The sequence below is a fragment of the Lepidochelys olivacea genome (assembly GCF_965140295.1).
Source record: "Lepidochelys olivacea isolate rLepOli2 genome assembly, chromosome: 17".
Lineage (NCBI taxonomy): Eukaryota > Metazoa > Chordata > Testudines > Cheloniidae > Lepidochelys > Lepidochelys olivacea.
In genome coordinates, this window is record NC_140427.1 from 4315880 (window position 1) to 4339037 (window position 23158).

Genomic DNA, 23158 nt, shown 5'->3' on the forward strand with positions numbered 1-23158 from the left:
GTCTGTTTTTTTCAATTATATATTAAATACATGCCACTTTACTATAGGTTTGTTACAGAGGGCCAGGTCAAAGAAATACACCTTGCACTTGGGGCAGAAGATGGTGAGGTTTGGTGTGGTTCCTTAATTGGTGGAAGAGTTCATTCCCCAGCCTGGGCTGGTCTATAAGACCGTTCTGTCTTCTGTAGTAGATGAGTTTAAGCTCGTTGGAAAAAGTTCCATTGAATCAGAAGAGCAGAGTGGCCAACCGCTGTCTACATCCCAACCTGCTGCTGTAAAGTAAAGTGAAAATGGAATTCTACCCATTACAGCAGCAGCCGTGGTGCTGCATGTGTGAAGGGCACATGGAAGGTTTTGTAAATAACACACTTGGAAGTAATCCTGTGTTTTGTTTAGAGGGGCAAGTACCTGAAAAGGGCAACTGGGATGGTGAGGAATTCATCAGTTTCTTGGTCCTTGGCATCATCATTCTAATGTCATCACAATCTTTGCCATAGCAATTAACTTATAGTGGGAGTGAGAGCTGCTGACTTCTCAATGAGCCCCCATCGTACAGTTTTTATTTGCATATATCTAGTAACAACGTCCCACCCTGGCACCAGTGAGAGAGAGACGGAATGGTTTCTAAATCAAAGGTTTGCCATGGGGTTGTATCGCTTTAGCTTGCTAAACTGATATGCTTCGTTAGGAACTGAGCTTCAGCACAGAATCTGAAGCGTTAAAAGGAAATTAAAGTGGAGAGGGAGAGATTGTGTCTAGATTAATCCTGGCCTGTTCTGGATTAATGATTGCACAACATTTGACCTTGTAAAGGCTGCCTGTGGTGTGTCTTCTCCACACCCCAGGATTACATATTGGCAATGTGGTTTCTTATTTAATTATCTGGTTTCCACAGGCCCATTTTAGTAGGGGAGAAACTGTACAAAGTGCTGTCCAATGCACAAAGTCAAACAGCCCATCACGTTCCTTTATGTACAGTAAGCTTGAGCAGCACTTGTAACTCTGATAAGTGCAACACTGATAGACAGTAATGTGTTTTTCAAAGGGAGGGTGTTCCTTTAAGCAAATACACTGGCTTGTGAAGTAAGCCTCTTAAGTATCGGTAAGAGTTTACCAAAAATCATAAACAATGATTGAACGATCCTTATCCTAAAATGAACTTCCGCACTCGTATAGACTTTCAAAGGCCATGCACAACTTTTTCAGTCATATACACTCCATGGCTGCTGATTACAGTTGTATTGGCTTGGCAGCTACTCTACATTGATCTAAGGGGTGAGAGGAAACTCCCTAACAGGGATGTTGGGTCAAAAGCCTGCTAATGCCACATGACTGCCTGATATCTGTGAACACTTAATTTTTAGCTACGTGCTTTTTTTTCAGTTCTTCAGCTTTTGCAATGTAATTCTTCATGGCATCAGCCTTGCTCATCCCTTTGTGTCCATTCCAGGCCTCCCATTTGGCTTTGCCTATTACATCAGTTGGAGCAGGGCAGGGGATGTTGATGTCCCCAATGGTGGCTTGTTTGTAGAGACTGTAAATCTCCAGTTTTTCTTGGTCTGAGATCGGCACCTTCATTTCCCGGACCATAGCAGCAGCTTTCTCAAATTCCTCCTGAGACATGGTGAGAGCTCAGCGTCAGGACTGCTCCTTTCTTCCGCTGTAGAGGGCTTGCCAAGATCCTCAAGGGTTGACCCAGGCCACGACAACTGGAATGAAGGAGAGTTGCAACAGCAGAGTAAGATTTTTTTAAATGCCCCAATGAAAGACCGTGCAACTGACTGTAGCAGGAGCAATACAATTTTCAAATGGCCTTAAAATTAATCCCAGATTGGGGGATTTAGCAGATTTTACAGATTTTTACAGTCAATTCTTCTTGGACCGAGCATTACTTTCCCTTTTGGAGACAGGCTCTTGGGGTCTGTTTCTCTCTATGTATAGCAGTTAGTCTCTCTACTGTGATGAACATGGTATAAAAATATAGACCGTTTATAAATATGGCTGGTTTGTAAAATGTGTGGCCATCTATTCATCAGAAATCTGCTAAACATATGGACAGGTTTAGTCTGCCTTTGTAACCAATGTGGAAGAAGGTCAAAGGAAGGCAATTATTCAAAGAAAACAAATTTAGCTAGGAATTTGGTCTTAACTCTATCTGTGTCAGTCTGGGTTTCAGTGGGGTTGCTCTGGCTTTCTGCCAAGAGGAATTTAACCCGATGTGCCTATGTATTGGCAGTTTGCCTAGGAAAGAAGCAGTGTTGCCAACTGTTCTACTATTTGGTGTTTTTTCTTAAAGCCCCAGCTGCTGGAGTCAGGTGAGTATCCCAGTCTCAGCTTTCATTTAAGAAGGGGGTAGAAAAATGTAAATTTCTATCCCTGATCATTGTGGAGAAAAACTTGAAGATGTGACTCAAACATTTAAAAATCCAGAAGGAAAATAAAAAGAACCCAACTATTTATTATTTTTAAAGTTAATTTTTATGGGGCCTGACATGATTTTGGAAGCCTTGAGTTTAGCAATACTGGAAAACAACCACAAACAAACACAACCCCACCATATCCCCATGCTGAATTTTTGTGCCCCGAATGAGACAGTCACGTAAACAGTGGAAGTTTTTGTCCTATACTAAAATAGATATTTATAAAGTGCCCTGTCATAGTACCTAGCTAAGCAATGCAAATATGACCATTGGTTATAGAGAAGTACTTTAATCAATTGCTGGCTGCTAATAGGTTTAAGTTAAGTTCCTTAAGAGGCCTGGGCCCTCTGTTTCAAAGCTAGGATCACCTAAATAAGAGTGGCCGAGTTTGCTCAGCATCTCCTAAAACCAGGCTGGTTTGACTGAGATGCCTCAACTTAGGCACAAAAGGTTTGAACACTCCGGCTTTAGTGGGGTGGTTCTCCCAGCCCCCTTTCATTCCATTTAAAACTGATGCTCTAAACACACACCCCGCCCCCCAGTCTCAGGGGTATCCAGGATTCTTTGAGTCGCAGAAGCTGAGAGCTCCCGGCCCCACATGCTGAGGAAATCTGAAGTGTCCTGGGGAAGCGAATCTCCCTCTCCAGGACTCAGCCGGGGTAAGTCAAGATGGGGAGCAGGGAGCTGAGAGTTTTAGGAGGGGAAGATTTTCAGTGTCTCGGTGCGTGATCTGGGGGGGGCCTTAGCAGCAGAGGGGCTGACGGGGATCCCCAACCAGTGTCTCCCCCAGGAATTGAAATGGGGGGGGGTGTTCAAATTTACAGGGTGGGAGTCAGGGCCGCTGAGGGGTGAGACTGTGAGGGTTAAGGTGGCTCTATGGCACCATAGTAAAAACTGAAAAATGTTTCATGACCATTTAATTAGATTTAACTCATGTTTTAAAATCATCACAAATATTAAAGTTGGCTACTCAAGCCTTCTATGAAGCACTATGTCTACATCCTTCTTGGTTTCTTATTATAATTTTGCATAACTCTGTTAATGAACTTCTTGAATGCAATGCGTTCATCTCTGGTGGCTTCTTGTGTGTCCGGTACTTCCATTCCTTCAACTGATATGCTCATTAGTTCATTTACATGATCAGGCAGAAGGCGACTTCTTTCAGAACACAAAATTCTATTCACTCGAGGCAAAAGAATGCTCGACTGTAGCTGTTGTGACTGGGAGTAGCAAGAGATGAATTTCTACTTCTTTCATCCCAGGAAACATGGCACAAAGATTGGGTCAAGCCACTAGTGATGATAAAGAAGATGAAGTCAAATCTTCATTCATTCGTCGTACGATATTCCACTGTGTGTTCAAATTCTCTATTCTGTCCTGAGCACACGGCAGCCCCATTGCTGGTAGTGCCTCACTCCACTCAACTGTCGGTGTTTTATAGGACAGGGATCTGTAAAAGCTACGTAGAGGTTGAGTAGAATCTATAAGTCGCTGTTGTAGATTTTTAAGAATCAAGTCTGTGTACTTTTTCAGTTGTCTTAAACACTTCTTGTCCTCTTCACTTAAGGATTCAATATAAATGCCTTCATTACTCAACTTCTGGACTGAAGTCTTTGTTCTTCCAGTATTTTTTCAGTGGATAGCTCTCTGATTGATCCAAATGTAGCTTCTATTGCTGGACAAAGATCTACTACTGTTGTAGCAGATGCCTGGGTGGCCATTGTTTAATGACCCAAGTGGTTTTAACAGTAGACTTACAAAGGAGAGAATGGCAGTAGTCTTCTCTGAATGTAGTAGCAAAAGTAATCCACCAGTCTCACTACTTAGATCCATCCCATCTTGGTAGATACTTTTCAAAGCCAGTAATAGTATCTGGAGTAATTTTAAGACAACATCCAAGGATCGCTCATGAGAAAGCCAGAGAGTTTTCCCAGGTTGGACTAATTTGAACTTCAGTCCCAGTGTATCTTCTATATTTTCCAAGATATTCAGTCTTTTTGGACTCTTGCTGAAAAAAGAATATAATGAAAACATTAAATTTATAGCTTTTTAAATGTCTTTTGAAGAGTCTGCAGCTCGTACTAGCACTAGTTGGAGTAGATGGCCTCTGCAGTGTGTACAGGAGAGATTAGGGTTATGCTTTTCTCTGAGCAAAGCTTGTGCTCCACCATGTCTTCCAGAGAAGTTTGCAGCTCTCTCAAATGCACAAGCAGCCATCTGTTTGGGGTCCAATTGACAAGCATTTAACTCTTCTAAGATGTGGGTTGTCACAGATGCAGCTGATGTGTCTTCTATAACTTGAACATCTAGAAATGCATCTACTGGCCTATCACTGACCTCAAGATAACGTACACAGTGACTTAATACTTGATGCCCATTTGCATCGGTGTATTCATCAGCTATGTATGCAAATTTTTTTTGTGGTGAGAGTTCTTCATTCTTTGAACTGTTGAGTCTTTTCACTGTTGCACCACACGCGTCTAGCCAGTCAGTGGAGTTTCCTGCAGAAAGACAGCGAGCATTTGCTGTTCTTGTTCAGAATCAGTGTTCAGCTTCAGGATGAACAAGTGACCATGCACTTAACATTGGCCTCCAGTTTGTAGTGGGCGGTATCTCTTGCTTAAATAGACAGTATGATGTCGCAGCCCTGTGTGTTCGCATGAACTGTGTTGTGTCTCCAGCATTCTTAACAGCCTCATTAACACTCACTGGTGTTGTCCTTCGTCAGTGGAGACTCAGAGTTCAGAGGTGCTTTCACATGAGTTCACCTCCCAGGTGGGGGGCAAGAAGGCACCTTGCTCATTCCTCCAGCTGCTCACTGTTCGCTCTGGCCACTGTTATGCGTTGTGCCACAGTTCACTCCATCGCTCTGTTGCCAAAGGCCCTGCGCCATCACCTTCTGCTGCCACCTGCCACTGTGACCTCTGCGAGTTGGTCTCTTGAGGTTCCACCCAGCTCTCTGTGATTTCAGCTGAGCTCTACGGGGGAGGGGGGGAACCTCGCTGCTAGTGCAGACTGGGCCATCTCTTCCACAGAAACACTGTCCCCCAGCAGGTCTAAGCACTTTGACCTGATTTGAGCTGCAGTGGTCACTTAACAAAACAAAAGACTAGCTCTGGAGCCTAATCAGCTGTCTTTAAACAGGTTTCAGAGTAGCAGCCCTGTTAGTCTGTATCTGCAAAAAGAACAGGAGTACGGGGGGCACCTTAGAGACTAACCAATTTATTTGAGCATAAGCTTTCGTGGGCTACAGCCTACTTCACGAAAGCTTATGCTCAAATAAATGTTAGTCTCTAAGGTGCCCCACATACTCCTGTTCTTTTTGTCTTTAAAGGGGGGAGAGAAGGGCAGGTCAAACAGTACTTGTGACTCAGGGAGACTATCAAGCAAAACCCTTGTCCCCACCCTCTCTTTTGATGCCCTCAATCAGCAGAGGCTAAGGACAGTTCTACTGCCCTTTACTCCTGCAATAAGACCAACACCATTTCATTACCCCCCTTCCCCTCCCATTCAAGTGATTTATAACCCAACCCCAGCCAAAATCTATCACTTAGGCAATGCAGCTCTGTTTGCTGGATACCTAAGTAGATTAGGTGTGAATGTAAATACAGTCTGGTCTTGAAGCCTTTCCCCCCAGCTCATCAGGAGCTGCCAGGGGGAACTGCTTTAGACTTTGCTTTCAAATTTGAAATTATTAGGTAGGCCCATGTCACCGAAATGAATGCACTGACATGGTCACAAAAAAACAACAACTGTAGACGGAAGCTAGTCCATGTCCCTGCTTTTCAAATCTATTATACTTTTTCAGATACACGTATTTTATCATACACTGTGCGTGCTTTCAAAGCGTGTATTAATGTTTCAGTTTCAAGTCACCTTTCCAGACAGTCACTGAACAGGCCCCACTGCATGTAACTAGTTCACAGAACCGGGGTTGGGGGGGAAATCCCCCTCCCCAACCCAGGAGCCGGGCGAGAGCGGGCGGGATCTTACCGGCGGGGCACTGATCTGCGATCCCAGGCCGCGCCGTGCAGTGCTGCGCAGCCGCCCGCAGAGCCCGCTGTGCCGCCTCTCGCCGCCGGGAGCCCCGGGTGAGCCGCGGCCACGTGGCTCGCAGGCGGCGGCTGGGCCGGAGCGTCACAGAGCCGGGCGCGCCGAGCTCACAAGCGCCGCCTCGGGCAGCCGGGACCGGGGCCGCCCTCGCCCTGCCGGGGCCGCCGCCGCCTGCGCCGGAGCAGCGGACAGGCCGGGCCATGGAGCTAGGTGGGTGCTTGGCTGGCGGCGCGGCTGTCCCCGGCTCCTGCCCGCGGGACGCCGGGGCGGCCTGGCCCCGCTGCCTGGGGCAGCGGCGGGTGTGTGTGTGTTGGGACGTGCGTGGGGGGACACGCGTGGAGTGGGTGCGGGTGTGTTGGGACGTGCGTGGGGGGGTGTTAGGACGCGCGTGGAGTGGGTGCGGGCATGTTGGGACGTGCGTGGGGGGGACGCGCGTGGAGTGGGTGCGGGCGTGTTGGGACGTGCGTGGGGGGGTGTTAGGACGCGCGTGGAGCGCGTGTGTGTGTGCGTTAAGCCGTGCGTGGGGCGTGTTGTGTTGGGACACGCGTGGCAGGGTGTGAGCGTGCAGCGGGGGAGGGGGAGCGTGTGGCGACACACAGCACCTTAAACCAGCCTCACCTGCCGGGTGTTTAATAAACAGCTCCGCCCTATAAAGTCGTTCCCACGTTTCTGGCCTGGGTAGGCGCCAGGTATCCCAGCTATTCTGGGCCGGTGGTTGGGCAAGCTCCCCTGATGTAAGAGTGCGCCCCCGCGGAGTTGCATTATACAAGGCTGCTGATCCCAGCAGGGCACCAGCCTTCCCCGCCTAAATGGGGACCCTGGACTGAGCTAAGTAATTGCACCGGCTGGCTGAGGAGTCAGCTAGGGGGTTAGCAGATATCAGACCCGAGAGAGAATCGTTTGCCCTGTTTGTACACCCGATTGCATGTACCAAAAAAGGTGCGCTTCAGGGATTGCGATTCCATCTACATGCATGAGAGAGAGACACTGGCAGATCCCTCCTTGCTCCTTCTCTTGTGGCTTATGCTGTTGCTACAGCCTCTCTGACAGTGTGTGAGGAGCAGAGGGTTAACCTGCCTGGACAAGAGGTCCACAATTCTCATAGAAGGTTATATCACGGCCAGTAACGCTGTTTGGAAACTGTTCGGAGGGGACAATGAACCTTCTGTGAGCAGGCAATGTAAACAGAAAAGATTCAAATCCAGTAACAAAAATACACACCAGCATCCTACACGGCAACCCCACCTACTGTGGGAATCCAGTGCCAGCCCCCTTGATCTTTGCGTTGGAGATTTACAGCCCAAAGCTTTAGACCAATGGGGTATGTTGTATTAGGAGGAGAATTTGCAGAGTACAGCATGATCAATGCAGATCAATGATTGTCTTGTGGCAGTGTTTTAGCCACAGGACTTCTAGATGTGACTTTTCCCTGGAAGCAAGGCCTAGCCTTTCCTCTGGGGTGGGCGTGTGTATGCAGGATCCTTGCAGGGGTGTGCTGGAATGCAGCTCGCATTTTAGAGCTGTGCAACATTCCACCATGCTGGTACATTGGTCTGAAGGTACTGCTGATGTGTGACCTTGGGTGAGTGACTTCACCTGTCTGTGCCTCTAGTGAGCGTGAGCCTGACAGCAGTGCTTCCCCCACCTCCATGAGATCCTCTCTTGGAAAGTGCCGTGGAAAGACTTAGTGTCACAATTCTGTATTTATGTACAACACCAGAGCAGGGCCTGTGCCAAGCAGACACAGAGACTTTAGGAAGCAGGGCCACCAAATTCCTTCCTCTATCCCTCCAGAAGCCCCCGTTATGCACCTTTTGCCACCACAGCAGTGGAGGGGCAGTTTCACAGATTCCTTCTTCCTCTGGGGGTTAGAAATCTTAAGTTCTTTGTCTGTGAGAGAGAAGTGGTGGGGTTGGCAATCTTAGAAACCAGAGCCCTGTTTGTGCTGTGTGGGCAATACTGATCCCATGGCACGTTTTCTAAGAGGAAGAGTTTGTACTGGTGTCCGGAGCCCACCCCCCGCTGTTGTGTAGTGTGTTCAATGCATGGGTGTTGGTACTCATTGCCTCTAGCCTACCTTCATTTCAGTGCTGTCTAATTTGTAAACTGCTTTGGGATTGTAGGCTCTATAGAAACACAGGCTGATACAACAATCATCAGCTGGAAAACATCCCTTTCCCTGCAAGCTGTTGTGCATGCGTGTGTAATCCTCTTTCCCTGACGCTCCCAGGCTGCCCTATGCTAATGAAGGAGCTACTGCAGCGTGTGTAAACTGACCGTGTTTTTGTGTGTAATTGGTATGTGTTGGGCTCCTGTTTGGAGTTCAGGACAATCACATCGTCTCTCTAATCCCCAGATCTGGTGGACTTGCTGCATTAAGGGTTAATGCAGGGTTGTTTTTCCCCCTATAAGATGGAAGGTTGAATTTTTTACTTCCTTGCAGCATTTCCGTAACAATCCATTAACATTCCTCAGTGTCAGTTAGTTTAAGTAAACTGTTTGTATTATAGCAGTGTCTCATGCTAGGTGCTGTGTGTATACATAGAAAGAGACAGTGCCCACTCCAAAGAGCTTGCAGTCTAAGGAGATGAAACAGAAGAAGTTCCAAGGAGTTCCACAGGTTGACTGGACGTGTGTTGTGTGAAGAAATACTTCCTTTTAATTGTTTTAAACCTGCTGCCTATTAATTTCATTTGGTGACCCAGAAGAACTAGGGGTCATCAAATGAAATTAATAGGCAGCAGGTTTAAAACAAATAAAAGGAAGTATTTCTTCAGACAACACACAGTCAACCTGTGGAACTCCTTGCCAGAGGATGTTGTGAAGGCCAAGACCATAACAGGGTTCAAAAAAGAACTAGATAAATTCATGGAGGATAGGTCCATCAATGGCTAGTAGCCAGGATGGGCAGGGATAGTATCCCTAGCCTCTCTTTGCCAGAAGCTGGGAATGAGCAACAGGGGATGGATCACTTGGTGGTTACCTGTTCTGTTCATTCCCTCTGGGGCACCTGGCCCTGGCTGCTGTCGGAAGACAGGGTACTGGGCTAGACGGGCCTTTGGTCTCACCCAGTGTGGCCGTTCTTATCTTTAGAAAGATGGGAGAAGGGCTAGTAATACTTCCTCATTTTACAGACTGACTAGCCTACGGTCAAACAAAGAGGCTGTGGCAGAACATTGAATCCAGCTCTTCTGAGCCCCGGTCTAATTACAAGAGCATCTTTCCTCTCAGATTGAATTGCATTCATTACCATGTCTGTGTGTGCTTCTCTTTAAACAGGACCCTTGAACATCTGTGAGGAAACAACCGTTCTGCATGGCGGATTCCTGCTAGCAACAAAGTTGTATCATCCCAAAGCGTTGTCAGAGTTGGCCAAATCCGACTGGCCCCTGGTTGGGCAGCCTATAACCGATGCCTTGAAGGAAATATGCACCAGCCGTTCCTCTTCCCCACCCCAACCCAATGCGTGGAAGAAGAAAGCGGTTATCATCATCTGGGCCAAAATCCTCCTTCCCTGCCCCTTGTCCTCTGCGGGCTCCACCTCAGTTGACCAACAGTGGAAGGAAGATGTCTTCTTCTCGGTGGGCAGCATGATCCCGCGTATAAACCACACCGTCCTCTTCGAGCTGCTCAAGGCTCTGAATGCGCCACGGCTCTTCGTGCAGCTGCTGCTGGCACTGCCTGCAGCCGTGCGTCAGCGGGAGCTCGAGCTATTTGTCAAGTACGTTGTGAACGAGACGTCCCTGGTGGACGCCGCCTTCTTCCTGGACGTCTGGTGGGAGATAATGAAACACAAGGAGGGTGAGCAAGACAAAATGATCCTGATGTTCAGCACTCTGGCCCATCAGCACCTGTCCGAGTCTCCCGATGAGCCCTGTCAGCCTGCAAAGAGATTCAAGGGTGACCCCTTCTCCCTGCAGAGCCCCCGCATAGCCACTGGCCTGTTGACAGTTCTGATCGATGGGCTAAAGCAGATCTCCGGGAGCATCGTCCTCCCCAAGATGAAGTGCTGTGCTCTGGCCAACCTAGTGGAGCTGCTGTCGGTCTTCACGGTGATAGAGCGTGAGTCCAGCTCGCTGCCCGTCAAAGCATATCTAGACAAGATTGCATCCGTCGTCACCATCTGGAACGATGACAGCGAGAACCGGTACAACAGAAGGGGTCTGGAGGAGAAAGTGAAGGAGGCCGAGAGGAGCGTGAGCTTGCTGTCCGTAGTCAAGCTGTCCAGCGAAGAGCTGTTTGTTGGCTTGAACTTCCTCCGTAGCTTGCTCCAGAGCTGGGGGGAGGAGCTGCAGTGCGTGCTGAACAACCACAAAGAGATCTGCTACGAAAGCTACCGACTCCTTGACAGCCTCACGGCCTTCGGGAAGAACCTGATCTCCTATGCCAAGTCCGGAGACCTGAGCGAGGATGAGAAGGAAATGGTGTCAGAATTGGGACAGATCATTGTGGACTTCCTCAAGAAGATCAATCCAAAGCTGAAAGGCAGGAATTCAGATAGCAGTGTCATGGCTTTGGTTGCCATGGCAATTATCGAGAAGAGGATGGACCGGCACACAGAAATGTGCTCCATTTTTGCTTCTGAGAAAGCCTGGGCTTTTTCTAAGGACTGGGTCACCTGTCTTGTTAAAAACAGAGCTCTCTTCCAGAAACCAGAGCTGGTCTTGAAATTGCTGGAGACCACCGTGACTTTTAGCCTGTCTGCCGATAACAGAGAGAGCAGGGAGCTGCAGAGCCAAGTGGTCAAAACTATTCTGGAGTGTTACACTGAGCTTCCACTACCTGACAAGAACAAGGTGATCTCGGGCGTCCTGGCTTCTTGGGGTGGGCAGGGCTTGTCCTTGAACTTGAAGACTTTCATGGAAGGGTTTCAAGAGGAGCTGAACTTGGCTTTCAACCAGATCACGCAGAGTGCATCAGATCAAGGTCTCACCAAGGCTGTCTCCTCTGTGGCGAGGCTGGCTCTGCTCCACCCAGAGGCAACGGTGAAGAAGGTCTGCAACCTTGCTGTCGTCAACCTGGGAACACACCAGTTCCTAGCACAGATTCTGTGCTCCTTTCCAGCACTGAGCTTCCAAGAGGCACGAGACGACCCAAACCGGTCGGGCAGCCTGCTAGAGAGATGTCTAAAGGAGACTGTTTGGGGGAGACTCTCCTCCGCTAAGGAAAAGGAGCAGTTTCTAGAGTTCTTGACCTTTCTCATGCAGCCAAGTTCAGGTCATCCACTCCTCTCCCCTGCAGAGGTGACCAAAGCCTTTGTCCTTCCCCATTTGAAATCAGACTTTGCTCACATCGAGCTGAGCTTGCAGATCCTCAGTAAGGTTCTGGAGGTCCAGCCTGGTCCAGAGGAACAGTGGCTCAAGTCCTGCTACCCCTTCCCGCTTCTTCTGGGCCTCTGCAAGCTCCTGGATGGTTACACAAAGTACTGGCACCGGTTCAGGGACCAGCACTGCCCTTCGCTGGAGACCAAAGACCTGATTGCCACCACTCTCTCTCAGCTCTGCGAGGTGTTGGGGCAGAAAGCTGCCCCTGCCCCAGAAGTGTGGATCCAGTCGCTGGCCTGGCTGCGCCGGAAGGTCGAGCTGCTGGACTGGACCGTTGGTCTCCGGCTGAAGAAGCTTTTCGGGGACCACTTTAAGAACGAAGTCCCAGCTACCCTGTTTGAAATTTGCAAGCTCTCAGAGGATGAGTGGACGTCCCGCCCCGTCCCGGCCTATGGGGCAGGCAGCGGGCTCCTGGCCTGGATGGAGTGCTGCTGCATCTCCACGGCGCTGAGGGAGCAAATGCTCTCTCTCCTCACCGTTGATGTGGACAACCCAGAAGAAGTCAACTTGTTCAGCAAAGGGTTCCTTGTGGCCCTGATACAGGTCCTTCCGTGGTGCAGCCACAGCGAATGGAAGAGACTCACACAGGTGATTGAAAGCCTGCTACACAGGCAGGTCCTTCACGTACCTTATACTCTGGAGTACGTGCAGTACATGCCGCTGCTCAACTTCAGGCCTTTTGCCCACTATCTCCAGTTCTCTGTGCTCTTCCTGAGAGGATTCCAGCTGTTATGCAGCTCCAGTTGCTCCAGCTGGCTGCCTGCAGAAGCCTGGCAGCACGTGGTGAGACTCTACAGCAGCAGCCTCACCGACCTGCTAGGCTCTGTCAAGAGGGATTCCCTCTCTCACTGGCACTCTGCCGACGACAAGAACCCCACGCAGGAAGTGTCCTTCATCTACATCCAGGTGTTCTGCCATGTGCTGCATGTCGTGGCCATGCTGCCGGATGACTGCTCCGGTGAGCCGCTCCTGGTCCTGGCCTTGGAGATCCTCTCGCAGTATGAAACGCTCAGTGCCTCCGACAAGTCCCTGAGCAGCGCGCTCAGGAAAGCCAACGAGAAGCACTTCCTGGAGTCCATCACCGACAATGTCAGCAACAAGGAGCTCCGGGCCACGTTACTGCAGAAGCTGAGCAAGCTGTGAGCCACCCCAGGTGGCAAGCAGGTCACAGATTACACCTGGAGCAAAACGGCGTGTCTCGGCTCCACAGATCATCAAAGTTCAGAGGCATGACAGAATGAGACACACCAGTGTTGAACAGAGCCTAAACCCTACAAAGATGAGGAGAAGTTAATTGGAGATTTGTAAGATCTATAATAAACCTTTTCTTTTGGACTTGGTTTTGTAGCTGTATTTTTTAACGTGCCTGAGAGTGTCATGGTGCATTTAGAAATTGATGTCTGCATCCTCTCTGAAACCTGCCAGCTAAAGTAGCCTCCATTTTAGTTGCTCTTGACTTGCTCTTCAGCTATTGCACCCGCAACTCCAATCTGCCTTAATGTCTTGTTACTGTGTTTGCTGTTAAGGAGTTTCGCACCAGGCCTACAGCCCTGTAACTCTAATCCAGAGAAGCTCAGCCTCCATTGGCTATTCAGTAACTGGGCCCCCTGCTAATACTGTCAGCAAATGGGGCTTAGATCCTCATGGGCAGATTGTGACATCACCATCTGCCTGCTGGGGATAATTAAGTGACACCCCTAAATCTCTAGCAGCTTGGTAATGAATTTGGGTTGCTTCTGGGCTGAGCTGGATTCAGACTGGTAACCCTGACTCCCCCTCAGCCAGCTAGAGCCTCTCTACACAGAAAGTGCACGTTGTACAAGACAGATTCACCATGTAGTGGCTCTGAAAAGAGGTCTTTATTGGTCCCCCCTCCGACAGGCATTGTAGTGAGTAGGCGCAATGTTAGTGCAAATTTTAAAATGCCTCAAGGGCTTTTTTCCTTTCCGTTACATAAGGCAAATTATTTGTAACAAAAACAGCATGATAAGAATGCCTGCAACTCTGAGAGCATGTGACAAAGTGGAAACCCACCCATCTGACTGGCCTTTGTAGTTAATAATAATAATAAAAACAAAACACAGTACTAATCCATCAGTCATTGCAGTGACACATTGTTAGAGCTAAGCTTGGAAAGAACCAATTCCCTTAATCTTCCAGGAACATGTGACTATGTCCAGCGTAAGACCTGATGCCTGAAGGAACTGGGGTTTGGAGAGCTAAGTGCTTTCAAACACAGTCTTCAGCTCTTGTGCAGCGGCTGAATGAAAGCTACAAGGCAGCCTATCCTTTTGTAAACTCCCTGCTCCACAGATAAGTAAGGTCCAGATTTGCCCCTGGTGGAGTTACTCGCTTCTGTGGAGTTATTCTCCAGGGATGAATGCAGCCCGTTGGTGCTAGCACCAAAGGTTACAAAGAGCCAGTGACTATCCTGGTGTTTCTTGTGCATATGGTGATTGTCCATCAGAGGTCTGTGCTCAGAGCGGTTGGTGTTTTGCTTCTGCACCTGCTAGGGTCTTTAGTCCACAGAAAGATCTGGTTCTCGGCATTAAGCAAAGTGCTGCAGTCTGGGGCCAGTCTTGCAGGGGGTGTGGTACTAAGCAGGGTCAGGGGAAACAGTCAGTCAGTGCAGCAGATACTGTGGGCCCAAGTCAGCGTTGGTGTAGGACTAGACTAGGGGTGTCAGTCAGTGACCACTGTTTTGGTGTTGCCACCTCCAGCAGCTTGTTGCATTTCACCTATAATTCCTAGCTCCAGTTTCTTCTCTCTGGTTCTTTTCACCAGGGCTGAGTTAGTGGTTGTGTAATCCCAGACCTGGGGAAACATGGCACTTAGGTCTGCATGGAGTGTGGCCAAGGGACAAACTCGTGCTTAGCAGCAACTAGAAACTTCCCCAGAGGCAATGGACCAAATTCAGCCATGGCACAAGGGCAGCATAAGGGGAGCAGACTGTTCAGAATATCACCCCCTTTTCTGTTCCCCCAGGGCAAGATTCTGCTCTGAGCTGGAAGGCTGTAAATCAGAATAACTCCGAACCTGAACGAGGTGAACCTGCCCCTCAGTGTGTATGACACCCTGGTTTTCCACAACCACTAAATGCTAAATCACACCAGTGACAGCCCACAGGTTACACACACCACTGAATTTGGCCCAGTGTCTTCTGGGGGCGTTGCACCCACTGCTGCCAGGTCTGGGTCTGTGCCGTAGTCTTTCAATGCCAATGTCACCTATTAAATTGACCAGAATATTTATAACAAACCCTCTTGGCTCCCCTCTCTCCTCTTTAGCATTTCATTGACCAATAGCTAGAGAGTCTGACCACAGCGAGGCTCTTTAGCACTTCACCTACATAACGCTCCCACTAGCCGGGTTCCCCCCCAGACAGAAGGACACAGGACACTTGAGTGTTACAGAAAGACAGTCCTTCTGTAACAGGCTGGTGCTGCTTCCCTGAACTGCAGCGGAGACAACACAGCTGCTTTAAAGTAAAAGGGCCTCCTAATACTAATGGGCAATGATGTTCCGGTCCCAACCTGGTACCGACAACACTGATTTTAATGGCAAGGCAGCTGGGAGAAGAGCCAGGATGCTGGCTTAGTCTCAAACCTTGTGGTCTGCAGCCTCTGCCGGCAATTATCTATTCTTGTCAGACGGTGAACTGCTGTATAGTCGGACAGCCTTCTTACAGATCAGCATGAACCAGTAGAGCTGTGGGGCGATGAGAGAGGCGTTGGCCACGTTGCAGTGCATGGGGATGTGGAAAGGCACCATGTAGATGGGGATCCCCGTGTGCCTGGCATAGGCCCTGTACATGAACGGGAAGAGGACAATCCGGCAGAGGAAGAACGTCACCAGGATGAGAATCCCATTCACCTTGTGCAGGAGCGTGTCCTGCATTTTTAGCTGCAAAAGAAACAAGGGGGGGGTAAACGCTGCATATAAAGAGTGAATGTCCATGTCTATGTAACTGATTATTATCCCTGCAGTATTGTAATGCATGGAGATGTACAGGCATGGAGGGAAACAGTCCTTGCTTCAAAGAGGTTACAATCTATGGGCCTGAGTTAGTACACAGAGAAGACAATGGAAAGACTCTCATTGGCTCCAGAGAGCTTTGGATGAAGCCGATGGACGAGACAAAGACAGGATGGCCTGTGAGGGGAGGAAGGTGGTCAGGGTGACTGATGACAAAGGGTTTCCTAAATAAAGAGGATTGGTGAGGAGAGCTGCTGCTCTTTGGCTGGTGACTCGTTAGTGAGGACTTAGTCCATCCATCTTTGACTACAGTATGATGGAAGCAAGTGGGAACTAGGAAGCCAGTGTGGTCTTAAAACCGGGGTTTTCGGATGTGTGGATCCCAAACAGCTGCTGTGGGCATCCTGACCACCTGCGTTTCCCACAATGTTAAATGAAAGAGGGCTCCTAGTTCGATGGAAAGCAGTTCCAGGTGGGTCCCGGGGTGGTAAAGGTTGAGAACCACTGCTGGATTTCCCAGGTAACCTTGCTCTTATTATTAAGGCTTTTTTGATCCCAATATTTAGGAGAGCAACATGGGTAAAACAATACACCCCACCCCATTCTTTTTAAAGATACATGTGGGCCAGGCCTACCTGCATCAGGATTTTGCCCAGTGACACGAACGGAGTGCTCAGTTCTGCCACAAAGATGCAACCGACGAAGAAATCTCCAAGCTCTCCTCTGAGGTACTAGAAATAACCAGAGTGATTAGTGCAGGGACCTTCTCCTTCGTGGCCAAGTGGGGCCCAGTCCAACTCCCACTGATGCCAACTGGAGGCTTCCCAGTACTTTCAGTGGTGTTGGCTCATGCCCCTCCTGAACAAAGCTGGAAGGAAGGTAACTTTATGGATTACCATGGGGATCGCAGCTTCTCTATTGGGTCCAGATGGCTCCCCCCAGGAGGTGGACTTGGAAGCAAAGATTTCTAAGCTCGTTGAAGAGGATACTAATCGATGGTGACAGATACAGATCCAAGGTACACAGACTGATTGAAACTAAATTTTATGTTCAGACTAAACTGGTTTCAGTCCTGATAAGTTCAGAATAAGTCTAGGAGCAGAGCTTGGCATGTGCTGCTTGTAGACTCTGGGAAAGGAGGTGGAGGACTTTGGCTGTCCCATCTTTAGAGTCTTGCCTACTAGTCAGTCTGTGAAATGTCCTAAATGGGAGAGATGTGGTGTCCCCTGTGTTCCCAGGCGTAGGTGCTGGAACTAGGGGTGCAGGGGGTGCTGCGGTACCCCCTGATTGTGGTTTCTATTATATGCAGGGTTTATAGTTTGGGTCAGTGGCTCTCAGAATCCCCATTATACAAACTCTTCCAGCCCCCCTGTTCCCAGGTGGAAGAAGGTGCCCTGGAGCAATGGTTGATGGGGGGAGATCATGGGGCTGCACGGAGGGTTCAAGAGCAGAGTGAAGTGGATGATGAGGTGGAGCTGGGTGTGGGGAATCCGGCTACTGCAGTGGGGGACAATCCAGGGTGAAATCCAGGGCAAAACTCCCATGGATGTCTTTCGAGCCAGGATTTCACTCCGGTGTTTAGAGACCACCCAGGAGGTAATGGGAATCAACAAAGACCACAACTGAGGGCACCGTGTGCCCAGGTGTTGCTCCCAGTCTGGGACCAGGTGAGCGCTTCACTGTCTGTCTTATGTGTGGTTAGAGTGGTAATCCCGATTGCTTCCCCTACCTGCGCGACGGGCGTGAGGACAACAAGAATGAAGAGATGGTGCGTCACCATGAGGCGATCCTTCTCCAGGAAGCTCCTCACACTGGCCAGCGAATGCTTCTTCTCCAAGGTGTCTCTGCTTTTATGCCAGTGGCAGAGGTACATGACACACACGTCATAGATCATGTAAGGGACGATGACCCAAACGTACTCTACTGCGAGCCAGTACCTAAGGGGAGGAAGTGATCTCGCATTATAGCCTCGTGCACAAGTGGAAGGCTGGAAGATGGAGGAGATCGAGACGCCTGGCTCACCAGCGTGATACTCCAGTTTTAGGCTGGTTTATCTCCATTGTCTGCAAGGCCCAAAGGAAAACTTGCCTCTAATAGGCCAACCCCTGCTGCGAGCACCCACTTTACCCTGTTGCTCACATTTCCATGACAGTTTTGTTCGACCTTTACTTCAAAAGCTAGGCTGTGCCTGCAGAACATCCCGTCAGAGGGTTTCACAGCACTTCCCCAAAGGTAGGAAAGTACCACCCTCCTGCTGTACAGACAGAGAAACTGAGGCCTTCAGAGACAAAGCTGCTTACCCAAGTCACTTCAGTGCCATAGCCAGGAACAGAACCCAGGAGTCCTGAGCTCTAACGAGCTGAGAAGCTACCTCAGCATTGCCGCAGGTTAGCAGGCAGCTCCAGTGTCCTGCCAGGTTCTGAGTGCTCTGGTCCTGATGCAGCACCTTACAGGATTGAGCTCGTCAGCCCTTGCTTGAAGGGAGAGGCACTTACACTCAGAAGCAGTCTCACAAATTCAGATGGGGCACTAGTAAATGTTCCCTAGTGTGGCTTGTAGAAATGGGCTTGTAACATTGCTGTGCCTTGGTTTCTCAATCAGTAAAATGAGGATAAGAGTGCTTACCTAGTCCCCCTTCATTACTGTTTGGAAAGCACTTTGGGATCCCTGAGTTAATCCCTGGGAGTTACTTTTGAGATCTCTGCCTGCCAGGTTTGAGAGAGCTGCAGAGTATTTTAGTTAGGCAATAAAATCCCCCAGGATGTGTGGTTATTGGGGAAACAGCCACATGTTGCAGCCTGTTCTCAGTGTATCGTGGTGTCACAATTGCACAACGTAGAATAACTGTAACCGATGCCTTGCAAAGAACTGCTGGCATGTTACTGGTCGATAACTTCTGTGCAGGACTGTGTTCCAAGGCCTGAACAGCCTCTAGTGTCTGGATGTCTAAAGAAATGTTTTCCTTCCATTCCTATTTCAGAGGAGGAGTGGCACAGGCCAGAAGGGATCATCAGCTCATCTACTTCCTCCTGTGCATCACAGCAGGCCACCAACACTGCCCAGCCCCCCTACAGTAACGCGACAACCAAAATTAGACTAAAGCATTACAGTCCACGGTAACTCTGTATTTGTACAACACTTTGCACTATGCGACCCCAGTCCTGGTCAGGGCTTCTGAGAAGGGCCACGGTACCAGTAATGAAATAATCATTCTTTGCCTATAGATCAGGGGTCTCAAACACGTGGCCCGCGGGCCGCATGGTTATTTTCTGCGACCCGCCAGCTCCCTGTGGCACCGCTGCCCCCCCAGCATTTACCTAGAGCGGCTCCGACCTGGCACGCACCAGAGTCAGGGCAGGCTGCCTGCCCTGCCCCTGCGCCGCTCAGGGAAGCGTCCAGGACCTGGGGGGGCACGGGGGTCTGTATGTTGCCCTGGCTGCTCTTCCAGGTACCTCCCCCGAAGCTCCCATTGGCCGGGAACGGGGAACCATGGACAATGGGAGCTTCGGGGGAGGTACCTGGAGGAGTAGCCAGGGCAACACACAGACCCCTGTGCCCCCCCCAGGTTCCGGCCACTTCCTAGAGCGGCACGGGAGCCGGGCGGGCAGGCAGGGAGCCTGCCTTGTCCCCGGTGCACACCAGGCTGGACCCGCCCCCTGCGACATCCCTCCTGCAGCCAAACCCCCTGCCCTGAGCCCCCTGCTACACCCCTCCTGCAGCCAAACCCCCTGCCCTGAGCCCCCTGCTGCACCCCTCCTGCACCCCAACCCTCTGCCCTGAGCCCCCTGCTGCACCCTGCACCCCTCCTGCACCCCCTGGGGGCAGGCAGGGGGCGGAGTTGGGGTGGGGATTTCAGGGAAGGGGTGGGAAGAGGTGGGGCAGGGGCGGGGCCTCATGGAAGGGGTGGAGTGGTGGCGGGAAAGGCAGCAGTCAGGGTGGGGGTCAGTGGTGCAGCCCTCGGGCCAATGTACTAGGCCTCATGTGGCCCTCGTGGTCATTTGAGTTTGAGACCCCCGGCTTAATATCTGTTGGGAAAATGATGTTGTCCTCATTTTTCCTTTTTGTCCAGCTGAGCAAATTAAAATCTAAAATGCATCGGTGATGGGGGAGATTCCCTTACCCCATTTAGATTTCAAAGAGAATGGTATAACAGTGTCTGAGAGCACTCCAAAAGCCACCGCTTTTCAAAGAATGGCATTACTGGCGCATTTCCTCCAGCAATTGAAATGTGAGGGAAGGAGAACACAGGAAGTTTGTTCCTAGCTACTCTTTACACCCTTCCTCTTTATCATAAAAACCTATTTACGAGCGGCCTGACCAGCACCCCCTTTAGTGATTCTTGTAAAGCCTTTGCAAAATTGCAGCCTGGCTGTGATTTGAGGTTTAATTACCTGTCATGTACCACATCCTTGCAATTAAGGACAACAATGATCCCAGAAACAGTAGCCATGGTAGCTTGAACAGAAGACACCATCCTGAAATTGACAAATAAGAAAAAAATCATACCCCTGCTAATCTTGCTATGACTAGAATGAAAGCGCCTCAGTGGTTGGAGGGATCACTGACAAAAAGGTGCATATTTACTTGATACCCACTCTACACCCTTCTAGCCTCAAAGGCGATAGCACCTCCCTCCTCCCACACACAGTGTTTGTGTCTGAAACATGCCGATCCTTGTGTGATGTAAACGGACACCGCTCTATTGAAATCAGTCTAGTTGCATTGGTTTATTATCAGCTGAGGATATGGCCTGCAGTTTTTTTCAAGGCCTAGCCCTATTAAACACATTCCCTGGAAATAATAATGCATAGTTCCTAAAATATACATGGTCTTGCCCAGTAGCTGAACTATGTTAAACTGTCCCTTCTCCAAAGAGTTTGCATTCTAAAGGTACAAGTAGGTATGAAACAGCACAACACAGACAAACAAAACAGAGCTGAAACACGCTGTTTGCTTCTGGATGTCTCTTGCATTCATACACACGGTGTATCCGAGACCCATGCTGGGATGTTTTAGATGCACAGACCGCAAACACAGGGGTTACCAGAAATGTGCCATTCTCTTCTAGATGTACGTAACAGACGCTCTGCACAAGTCAGAAATGATACGCTATTGTGCCGTTCTAGATGGATGTTGCACAGCATCACACGGTCTCACCCACTCAGGAACAAGCTCTTCTCTTCTCGGTGCCCATCCTGTGGACACGCACACTCTGCCTTTGAACTCTGCTCGGTTCTATCCTAGATCTATGGTATGTCTGTACTTAGGGGTAGAGTGGATGCTGCACCGCAGTGAGCACAGGTATAAATAGTGGAAATGGTGAAGCATGGCTTAGGTGAGTAGAGTGCCCTACATGCCTGAACCTGCAGGGTCCATACCTTACCCGGGCTCTCTACACGGCTATGTTTAAGAGCGTTGTGTCCCGCTGCCTCCCTGCTGCCAGTGCCTCCCTCGCTGCGGAATGCTCCACCCGCATGAAGCCACACATCGACACGTGCGGATGCAGCCTGCCTCTCACTACAGCAGGCGGTGCCTGGACTCTGCAAGCCACCATCAAGGTAGATCTAGCCTCTCTCACACACGCTGCCCGTGTCCGGCTCATGCCCTTGGGTCCTAGATCAATGTCTCTCACACACGCTGCCTTGTCCTGGAGGCGCCCATCACTGCCCGTGCCAGCAGTACTGTGCTGGATCTCCCACACGCTGCAGCAGGCGCCAGATGTTGGCAGCCAGCTGTGCCGACCAAGCCGGTCGCCTAAGAGACTCCGGGTGACCGCCGCCCCTTCATGCCCCCCGGTACCTGCTGCTGAGGAGGATCCGGTCCTTGAGGCTCCATGCCGGGGCAGCCCAGCCGAGACTCCGAACGGATAGAAAGAAGAGACCCGGGAAAAACACCGAAGCGATCGCCAGCGTTTGCCACATTAGCTCGGCGGAGTCCCCTGCCCTGCCCCGGCTCGCCCCGCTCGCGGCCGGGCGCTGATAGCTGCCGGGCGAAGGGCTCCTGGAGCGCCAGCAGCCGCTGCCCAGCGGGACTCTCGCCGCACCTGGTTTGTCAACAGCAGGCCGGGCGGCGGGGAGGAGGAGCAGAGCCGAGGGTGGGGGGCGGTTTAGCGCCTCCCATCAGCCACTCGGTCAGCCACTCCCCGGGCCTTGCTCCTCTGCCCCCCGCGGTGGAACGCGGGTACACTGGGGGGCTGCTACTGATGGTTCCGCCCACAGAACGCTGGTAGCGCGGGGTGCCCCTCGGCGTTCCACCGGGAGAACGTTGGTATAGCGGAGGGTTCCGCCCACAGAACGCTGGTGGCGCGGAGCTGGTCCTCGGCGTTCCACCAGGAGAACGTTGGTACAGCAGAGGGTTCCGCCCACAGAACGCTAGTGGCGCGGAGCTGGTCCTCGGCGTTCCATCGGGAGAATGTTCGTACAGTGGAGGGTTCCGCCCACAGAACGCTGGTGGCGCGGAGCTGGTCCTCGGCGTTCCATCGGGAGAATGTTCGTACAGTGGAGGGTTCCGCCCACAGAACGCTGGTGGCGCGGAGCTGGTCCTCGGCGTTCCATCGGGAGAATGTTCGTACAGTGGAGGGTTCCGCCCACAGAACGCTGGTGGCGCTGAGCTGGTCCTCGGCGTTCCACCGGGAGAACGTTCGTACAGCAGAGGGTTCCGCCCACAGAACGCTAGTGGCGCGGAGCTGGTCCTCGGCGTTCCATCGGCAGAACGTTCGTACAGTGGAGGGGCCGCCGGTGGAACGCTGAACTCTGTGGAGTTCCCGGTTAAACTCTGCGCGGCTGGGGAGCGCAAGCCATGCACGGGTTTCCACAGCGCTGGGGTGGCAGAGATTGCTGAAGGGTGAGTGGGTGGAAGGCTGAAAGTCCATGGTAAATCTTGCACTGACTTCGAGGGGGATGACGACAAAGGATAGGATCCTTTATTTACAACCAGGTTTCAGAGTAGCAACCGTGTTAGTCTGTATTTGCAAAAAGAAAAGGAGTACTTGTGGCACCTAAGAGTATCTCTAAGGTGCCACAAGTACTCCTTTTATACAAGTACTCCTTTTATTTACAACTACGTTATCTAGGACATGAACTCTAACTGAAGCTATGCTGAAACCAGTTTAAAAAAAACCCTCCACTAAATAAACATTAAGTTAAGCTATTTATGATGATTGAATTTACTCATTCAGAATACTCCTGAAAATTTACCAACCTATACACCAATTTGCTCCCCTGCTCTTTACCACAGTGATGAACAAGCTGGTGATATTTTATATTCTGTTCTTTAAAAAAAAAAAGGCACGTGAATGAATAGAATTTTGCAAGCGCCCTCGGCTGATGTTGATAGTTTGTAAAAGTGCCTTGGAGATGAAAAATGCTCAGCATTAAAAACCTGTGC

General features: G+C 50.3%; 2 protein-coding genes across 4 annotated transcripts; one reads left to right on the plus strand and one right to left on the minus strand.

The window, feature by feature from the left end:
• Nucleotides 1-1626: 1626 nt before the first annotated feature.
• On the minus strand, nt 1627-22761 carry TLCD3A (TLC domain containing 3A). Of its 3 annotated transcripts, XM_084650916.1 has the most exons (6): nt 21572-22761; nt 20164-20247; nt 17502-17709; nt 16408-16503; nt 15404-15700; nt 1627-1709 (listed from the first exon to the last, which is right to left on the minus strand). In XM_084650916.1, exons 1-5 carry the CDS (start codon nt 21691-21693, stop codon nt 15431-15433), a joined length of 780 nt encoding a protein of 259 aa, XP_084507042.1. In that variant the 5' UTR covers nt 21694-22761; the 3' UTR covers nt 1627-1709; nt 15404-15430. The 3 variants fall into 3 exon arrangements, with proteins under 3 accessions (XP_084507042.1, XP_084507041.1, XP_084507043.1); XM_084650915.1 differs by lacking the exon at nt 1627-1709 and having other exon boundaries at nt 13638-15700; XM_084650917.1 differs by lacking the exons at nt 1627-1709; nt 21572-22761 and adding an exon at nt 21156-21561 and having other exon boundaries at nt 13638-15700.
• GEMIN4 (gem nuclear organelle associated protein 4) lies at nt 6428-13136 on the plus strand. The gene is made up of 2 exons (XM_084650911.1): nt 6428-6683; nt 9753-13136. The coding sequence occupies exons 1-2, from the start codon at nt 6674-6676 to the stop codon at nt 12938-12940; spliced, it is 3198 nt and encodes a 1065-aa protein (XP_084507037.1). The 5' UTR covers nt 6428-6673; the 3' UTR covers nt 12941-13136.
• Nucleotides 22762-23158: the final 397 nt, after the last annotated feature.